At 45.0% G+C, this 9,208-nt stretch overlaps 1 protein-coding gene across 1 annotated transcript in view; it reads left to right on the top strand.

Moving 5' to 3' along the window:
- Positions 1 to 7,206, top strand: part of mxd1 (MAX dimerization protein 1) — a 15,467-nt gene extending 8,261 nt beyond the window's left edge. Inside the window, exons 4-7 of the mRNA XM_034871641.1 lie at positions 1,726 to 1,733; positions 4,321 to 4,435; positions 5,195 to 5,354; positions 6,151 to 7,206. Of these exons, the coding sequence (XP_034727532.1) occupies positions 1,726 to 1,733; positions 4,321 to 4,435; positions 5,195 to 5,354; positions 6,151 to 6,347 (480 nt within the window). The 3' untranslated portion in view covers positions 6,348 to 7,206. The remainder of the gene's footprint in view (positions 1 to 1,725; positions 1,734 to 4,320; positions 4,436 to 5,194; positions 5,355 to 6,150) is intronic.
- Positions 7,207 to 9,208: the final 2,002 nt, after the last annotated feature.

Here is a 9,208-nt window from a genome sequence, read left to right as displayed (position 1 = left end):
TGTGTGTGTGTGTGTGTGTGTGTGTGTGTGTGTGTGTGTTAATTCCCATCATGGATGGTGCAGGGCTCAACATTAACCCTTGCCCTGGGAAAGTAAACTCTCTATCTGGGCAAGTGGAATACCTCATGCAGTTGTCCAATTTTGCGTGTGGAAAAAAAAAAAGTAATCTTGTGAGTAAGAGCCATTGCCCAGGTCACTGAATGGCTCATTCTGTGACCTTACCCAGTAGCACTAAAAGGTAGCGAAGGAAAAGCAAATATAGCCACAATATTTTCACATCTCATACAGAAATGAAAGGGAAACTTTGCAGATTTTCCACCAACTCTTTGTCAATGCTGCGCGGCCCATCTGGTGAACTTTTGCCGGTGGGTGAGCAGGGATCTCTGGGCCTGGGGGCATGCGGGTCCGTTTTGTCCGCGCTGTAGTGACACAAGCAAAAAATGAAAATTGGCAACGTTTCTCTACCGAACCAGAGTAGGTGATTATTTTCGGGTCAGCTGTGGCTCATATTATTATATTGTCCATGTTTAGGAACATGTTTTTTTAGCAGCACAGAACACCTGAGAAAACCTTTTGGTCACAGCTGATATTTGCCATGCTAGTGGAAAAGCTCTCAGGATGGCAACCTCAGTTGTTGGTCCAGACTGAAACGACTCAATCGATTTGGTACACGCATTCATGGTCGCTGGAAGATGAATTGCACCATCATAATGTCAACTTTTTAATTTGTCCAATACTTTGTTTAATGACATTCCTATCAGCCTCAGCTGTACTTTGCGTTGTTTTGTTTGGCCAGTTAGCAAATGCTAGCATGCTAAATTAAGATTATAAAAATGGTAAATATTACACCTGCAAAGCGTCAGCATATTAGCTTTGACATTGGAAAAAAAGCACTGAACGCCAAAGTACAGCGCCACAGACCCTTAATCCTTCTATTAATAGAACACTTTTTGGCTAAGATAATGTCAGTTTTAATTACAGGCTGTGAGGTTGTCATGAATCTGTTTTTTAATGCAGATATTTTGGGAAGTGTTTTATTTATGTGTTTATGTTTTGGTCCCAGTCCCTCTCGCTGCTTCCATCCACCCTGTGCTAGTTGAGCCGAACCAGCAGCGCAGTGGACAGCCTGAATAATATATGACACTAAGGCATGTGGCTGGTATTTAGTCCTGTGCGTGCGTGTGTTTGTGTATGTGTGGAGGCACCTCATGCCCAGCAGTGAGTCAAAATTAGGACTACAGCTTGTCGTTTTGCACCTGAGAACATTCATAGCCGTTAGCTAGTATCTGGCATCAGTAGTTTGATAATAGAAAGCCATCATAAGCTAGTAGTAAATTAGTCCTCTCGACCCACTTCTAGCAAAGCCAGAGGCATGCAACCAGACCCATCCCCCTCCCCTTCACCCCCTGCAGCAATATTGGCTCAGTGAAATCTCTATAAACACACACACACACACACACACACACACACACACACACACACACACACACACACACATTCAGTGTTCTATTTTGTATTTTGTTTCTCCTCTGTTGTTGCACACAGAACCAAGAGCGTGCATGTGGGGGAGTGTGTGTGCATGGTTACGTCCATGTAACAGGACTCCAGCTAAAGTGTGTTAGGTTGCAAGGGGCGACTCGTTTTGCATTAGTTTTTTATGCATAAAAAACGGACTTTCATGCATGATTTCAGACCGAACGAGAACTGCGCATAATTAGTGCAGAGAAATCTAGGTTCTGGCATTAGGCTGATGCAACACGTGGCGCCACATACAGTAACATACTCACCTATTTACACAGCACTAAAGCCTTATTAAACCAGAATAACCTGTTAAAGCCACGCCCACAGAGTGTTTTTATCTCACTTAGGTACCTTGTGACCTGTGTCTGTTGCTCACTGTATTGTCAAACGAATATTAGCTAGCCCTGCTGATTATGACAGTATAAAGTAGCCAAGGGCATTTCCATGACAATCTGCATTTCCTTTGGACTGATACTTTTTTTTTGAGACCACTGACCAGAGTTATCTGACCGGTCTTCAACCCTTCTTTTATCAATTCAAACCAAACTTGTCAACACAGGTTGATCTCTGGTCATGACAGTTCAGACACGTCCTGGGTCACAACACTGGGAGAAATGCATACCAATTACCTCAGGAGTTGGAAATGGGCGGAGGTTTACACGCCATATTCAGCGGGCAGCGAACATAGTCACACACTACAATCAACCAGCAGTGTTTTGTAGCCTATAATGCCCATAATATTTAGTTTTTGGCCCTTATTCCAAAAAAGACAGTATTCCAACTAAGATGTTTACATGGCTAATGAATGTGAATATTCCACTAATATTCCCGTTTACATGCAGCGCCGTGGCGAACTTTTTTATTCCAAGAATGCCTCTAAAACCTGAATAATGCTGGCATTTCCCCCATGTCTTAACTGCTCCTCAGATCAGTGCAGCGGCACCGTGGCGCTGTCAGGCTCTTAGTGCTGCCCGTGATGATTGTGATTGGTTTAAGGAATAGCCAATAACAAAGCATGTTTTTTTTACCCATCCCACAATGCTGTGTGGACTAGCCAGACCTTCTTCCGCAGCACTGTGAAGAAGGGTCTGGCAAGGCGAGACTATGCTGGTAAACACTACATTGTCCCTCACCGTCTTCAAATACAAAATCAACCCTGGTTCAACCCTGTTGGAGCCCTCCGTGTGGACGAGGTTAGGGGTCAGCTGAGAATCAGCCACTTGGTTTCACCAACGGAACTACTTTGTCTGTGCATGTGTGGGCTTCACCTGTTTGAGAGAATAGTGTGTGTGTGTCCGTGTGTGTGTCCGTCCGTGTCCGTGTCCTCTGCCCACAGTCAAATCGGTCTCTCTCGCATCAGGACTTCCTGCAGCAGACAATAAATGTACAGCTTGTCCAGCCAGCCCTCAGCTGCTGAACATTTTCACTGTCAGGATGAGTCTGACGTAGCACGCCCACGCACTCAGGCACACACAGGCATACAGACACGTACACACTCCACCGAGGCTGGAGGTGTGTGTTGTGTAACCGTGGGTTGGCAAACGCCCACCAGACCTGACTGCCAAGGCTGCCAGCTTGGAGCAGCTACAGGAGGAAATAGAGTGCAGATAACAAATGTGAATGTGAAGTTTGCTATAGGACATGTGTCCCAGCACATTGGGCCTTTCTTCTGGTCAGTGGAGGATTGGGACACTGTTCCTCAGATATTCTATGTAGCAACATTATGTGGTAATGTAGAAACACACAGGATGGTTTCATCACTTCATATAGAACCTGGGCAAACATTATAATCACTACATCTTGTATGAATGTGTAACTGTGCTTCAAAAAGCAGAGGGACTAAATACTTCTTTGGTAGTATTGAAGTATCGACACAATATCCAAAGATTTTCATGTAAGGCTTCTTGTGGATAGACGACATTTGAACATTTTAGAGTTTGGGCTTCTATTGTACAGCATAACAAGAGTCTAAAGCCACACTAGCTCTGTGAGGTTGTACTTATTCACTCGGCTGGTAACATGCCACAGCACTGACGGCGTTCACCATGTTCATCACTTCAGTTTTTAGCATTAGCACTAAACTCAAAGTACACCTGAGGCTGATGGGAGTGTTAATGTTTTTTTCTGATTCATCCTTAGAGAAACATGAATGTCAGTCACAGACATCTCACTCAAACCACAAATGTCAACATCCTGGTGGCACTAAAGAAAAAGTCAGGGGATCACCAAAGTGTTTAGGATTAATCATCTCGGGACCATAGACTCAAAATATTATGACAATACATCCAATAGTTAGTTAATAGGCCAACCGACTGACAGACAGACCAAAAAAAAGGTATTCATTTGATGTCTTTTCAGGACTAGTTTAGAAAAATCCAGATGTGTTTTAGCCCTAACAACAAGTAAGAAATGCGAGGCTTTATGCAGGCTTGCATCAAATCACGTTTGACAAACTCCACCCAGTACTTTTTGTCTTGAGCCTACAACCACAGCTCATGGTCTACATGAGCGAGTGGAGTCGTCATCATGAGAGAGTTTAATTGGCATCATGCGATTGAAGCTCCATACTTTGGTTACCTGATACAACTGATAGGACTCCCTCCAGTGATGGAGACCATGAGATGCAGTTGAAAGCTCCAGAAAAAAGTTAGCAAGTGGACCTTCAGTATTTATTAATTTATTGTCCATTTCCAAGGCCAAGAATTAACTTTAACGTGTCACAAATCACATGCTTTTTGGGTTTATCTTTAAAAAAGATAATGTTTTTAAATCTTTTTGTTTCTTCTCTCCTTTCTGCAGACGGGCACATCTACGGCTCTGTTTAGAGCGCTTAAAGTCTCTCGTTCCCTTAGGACCAGATGCTAACAGACACACCACTCTAAGCCTGCTGATGAAAGCCAAAGATCATATCAAGGTGCGTGTATTTATGTGTGTGTTTGGTTCACACCAGATCAGTGCGAAAAGACAAGGAAGGTCCCCTCTTAGCCTCTCAGTGCTGGCGGGTATCCGGTACTTTCTTCCAGACCTCAAAAGGTAGAAAAGGTTATTACCCAGGTGGTTTGGCTCTTTAAAGATTTATGCAGTACCTGGTGAAAATACAGTTTAGGCAGGATATGGCAAGACCTATTGTATGTTCAGCCAACAAACAACTTTTGTCAGTACTTTGCAGTCCTGTTTAGGGCTGTTTCTGTACCAGGCAGGGATTTTCCTGTCAGGACACTCTTGATTAGTAGAAATAAAAGAACTAGAGTAGAAATTCCTTAGTATTTGAGGGGATACCAGGAATTGCCTCACGCATTTGCCTTTTTCACCACTGACAATAATTATGATAAACATTATTATTATGACAACACAGTCCAGTTTTTTGGTCCGTCAAGCAGCTTTGCATGATCCAATTGGTGGAAGTGCAGCACCGAGATCCGGAAGAACTACAACTGACTTTTTGCCAGAGTCGGTGTTTAATTGAATGCCCTTTACAACTTTAATAAGGGTAGTCCTAGTGCTGTGATTGGGCCCAAATCCAGACTGGAAGTCATCTACACAAGACAAGAGAGCAATTTGTTGAGCCCTCTGCTGTGTGAGTGTGTTACTATTGTGTTTGAGTGACTTAAATCTTGCATTAGCCACTGAGGGAACACACACAGCACCTGTTTTGTTTTTCTCCACCCTGCAGAGGTTGGAGGAGAGCGATAGGAGAGCTCAGCACACCGTGGAGCAGCTACAGCGGGAGCGGAGACATTTGAGGCGGCGTCTGGAGCAGCTAGGGGTGGAGAGGACCCGCATGGACAGTACCGGCTCCACTGTGTCTTTGGACAAGTCTGACTCTGACCAAGGTACATCTATTTAACCCATTTGTGCCGGTTGCTTCGCGCCGACACATTACATCTACCGCCGGTTACTGCGTTGCGCAACTCTGAACTTCCTGCCAGCTGCTGCGTGGCGCAGCATTTCGTATTCGTCGGCCTTTTCATGACATTAGTTCACATACACATGAGGCGGGTCTTGTTGGCTATTTAAAGCCATGTGACCACCAAAAGGTACAGTAGTTTGCTGAAAATCATGTCAATCAACCAGACATACATGTGCGTTTGTTTATGAATTTTTGAGAGACGAGCGAGAAAATGGCTCCGACAGAGGAGGAGTTAGACAGCGAGGGCAGTGACGTTGAGGTGGAAGATACTGACGAGTTTGGGAGGATTTGGTAGAAGATGATGAAGAAGTGCTGGATGATCCTTTGCGCCACGCAGCAGGCGGCAGAAGGTTCAGAGTTGCGCAACGCAGTAACCGGCGGTAGATGTGATGTGTCCGGCACAGATGCGTTAATTAAAAACACTTAGGAAGACGCAGTGGCGTCTCAAGTCAAACAAGTAAAATCATAAGTAGATTACACCCTAGGCTGTTTTAAAGTTGCTTTGCGATTCAATTTTTATCTCAACCGGTGTTAATCTTTACACATTTATATTGATTTTTATACATTTCTGTTATATCCTGACTCATATTGTTAACTCAAAAGATTAAAGTGGTTGTGGGAGCTTTTGAGGAACCTTCAGGAAAAACTTGAATAACTAACGGGACAAAATATTGAATAAGCCCTAAAACCATGTTCTTGCGGTCCCTGTGCTCCAACAGAGGACCTGGATGTGGACGTGGAGGGGACGGACTACCTGCTGGGTGACCTGGAGTGGAGCACCAGCAGTGTTAGCGACTCGGGCGACGAGCGGGGCAGCCTGCGCAGCAGCTGCAGCGACGAAGGCTACTCCAGCGCCAGCCTGCTGCTGCTGCTGGACACTCAGGAGAGGGCCAAGCAGCTGGGCTGCAGCCTATAGACAGCACTAGGCAGCACAACTCCCCCCCCACCCTCAGCCACTCCCGTCCCAATATTGCCTCCCCACTCCATAATCCCACTCTGACTTCCCCCTCGCCCCTCTGTCCATCCCTGCTGTGACTGACCAAGTCGGAGGCCTCTCTTCCAGCCAGGCCTCTGCAGACTTCCCGTTCCCACCAGACTGCAACACCCCTGAGAAACCTGCCCGCATCCAGCCCATCAGCAGCGGTCAGTCTTTTAGGGTGTTGCCCGCCCCACACCAGTTAAAGACACTCCACCCATCTCTCCGTCCATCCATCACGAACACAACTTTCAGCCACACAATGTCCCACTGCCTCTTTTTCTATGCCTCAAGAGTCATTGGAACCACTTGAGAGATCACCCTTACTTCTTTCACACACACACACACACCCAACAACACACACACACACACATACACACACACACACCTACCTTCCTTCATTGCTCTTAGTTGTCCGGTGACACCGAGTCCTTCCAAAGGTGTGGCACTGACATGATCACCAACCAGGTAACCATCTGTGCATGGTATTTAGCACTTACAATCGCATTTATTTATTTTCAATTATTTTAATGCTGACTCTTGGAAACTTAAAGGGCACCCACTACAGCAGTAATGTTACAAGATGAAGTGAGCGTTTAAAACGCATGCCACGTGTCTGCCTGTGCCGGGGGGTGCAGCAGATTTTAGGGGACACTAAAAGTAAAACTGTGTGTGTGTGTGTGTGTGTGTGTGTGTGTTAAACTGTCGGGGGCCGAGCACAATGCGTCCCTGAGCCCCCAGGCAGTGGCAGGCTACTAACCAACCTGTCCACAACTGCTATTCAGAGGGAAAAGTAACAGAAAAACATCACACACACAAAATAGTGCAGCATGAGACTGTGAAGGGGTCTGCCTCTCTCTGATGACTGTGGCGTTTTTCTATATAGCATCCTTTTTATCATAATGTGTGTGTGTGTGTGTGTGTCGTGTCGGAGCCTGGCGACGACAGGGTCAGAAACAGGTTTGCGAAGCGGTAACACCGGCCACCAGGCCCAGGGCTGCCCCCCTCCCCCGGTCACCAGGTACTAACAGGAAGGGAAGAGCCGCTGAGCAGTCGGGGGACTGGAGCCCATCCATCACGTAGAGAGGACAGGAAGGTCTTTCATGAGTGGACAGCCCTGCCAGGTATTTCTGAAGGGAGAGTTGAGATTGAGACGAGCCAAGTCACCCCGAAACAAAAACACACGGAGAAATGGTTTCCTCTGTGTTCACATGGAAAGCTCGAAAAGGTTTCAAAAAATAATAATAGTAACATATTTTCTGTCCTTTGCCTTGCCTTTATAGCTATTTATTGTTTCTGCAAAATGTTAATGTAAATAGTTTACAGAAAGATGTCTATGTCTAACAACAAATGTATTTATTAGATATGCTGAATATAGAGAACTATATTTAATTAGTCCTAGCTTATGTTCTTCTTGTGAGGTTTATTGAGAGTTTACAATGTGTAGAGTATTTCGAATGCCTCGAGGCTTTGTGTGTCTGTTCACAATTGGGCACAGTGCTCCTGAAATCTTCAAAGTTCTCTCTGTGGTTGGTTGGTAATCATTTTTAGCTTTGAAAGCCGTCTCGCCCTGTAACGCAGGAATAAAAGAAAAAAAAAAAGAAAGAAATCTGAATAATATATGGGGAAAAAATCAGAAGAAAAAAAACAGTATAAAAATGAGAGGCGTTGGTGGCCAGGTTGACGGTGGGGATGATTCCTATGGCAACGCTGGGTTGCCTGGCGGCCCATCTCAGGCCCTCATGGCTGCTCTAGGTTCACACATCATCACAGGCAGGGAGAGGGCTGCAGCTTTTTATGAATGTAGACGGCATCCTAAACCCTGCAGCGTAGCAGCGCAGGGCCCAAGGAACCTCCCTGCTGTTTGAGAATCTCAGTTAAAGCATGAAGGGGAATCTGAAAGAAAGCTTAGTGGTTGGAGTGCTGCTCTTTTTTCATGTCAAACTAAAACCTTTTCCATTGGAGAGGAACTGTGGAGCCACGTGTGTGTGTGTGTGTGTGTGTGTGTGTGTGTGTGTGTGTGTGTGTCACGGTCTTCAGAGAGACATTTTTGGGATGGAAGAGGGTGGGTGGTTTAAAAAAGGATTTGTAAGTTTCTGTTCATTTGTTCGCTAGTAAAATGCAAAAACTAGTCCACTTGACAAAGACTTCATGTATTAACCTAAGCATTAATGTCTGTCTCCTGTTTCCTCCTTTTACAATCCATGGCCGTGCGTGTGTCTCTCTCTCAATGATCACATGCAACTATTGGTCCTCACCTCACTTCCTCATTTATAAAAAATATAAATGTACCCAAAAGCCCCTGGTGCTCTCAGCCTTAAGAAGCAGCTGTGGAATCTCTCAGAACAAGACTACTATTCAGACCAGTTGTTTAAGCTACAGGTTTCACCATCAGAGGAAACTCATGTTCATGTGTATATTGGATTTTATTTTTGTTGCATTCTGTCCCCGTATACAAAGTGTCTGATAATGCCTTAAAAGAGACACAACCTAACAGAAGTATATATGATATGTATGAGTGTATATGAGATGTATATTGACATGTATCACAAAGGTCATTCCTTTTCATTGTGATAGTCTCAGGCGTGGTGCTTTCATGCATTACACACACACACACACACACACACACACACACACACGCCACGCCATAGCTCAACGAGCATCCCCATCGCCTGGCCGCCTGTCTCTTTACTGAACAATAACTTGAGGAGGGTAATTTGTGCACTTACTTTTTAAGAATTGTATAATTTGGACACCGTCTTTAAAAAAAAATCACTTCAAATGTAGGGGGGGGGGGGGGG

Source organism: Etheostoma cragini, chromosome 5 (assembly GCF_013103735.1).
Source record: "Etheostoma cragini isolate CJK2018 chromosome 5, CSU_Ecrag_1.0, whole genome shotgun sequence".
Taxonomy (NCBI): domain Eukaryota; kingdom Metazoa; phylum Chordata; class Actinopteri; order Perciformes; family Percidae; genus Etheostoma; species Etheostoma cragini.
Note: the sequence above shows the minus strand (reverse complement) of the source record. Positions and strands in the feature narration are given on the sequence as shown.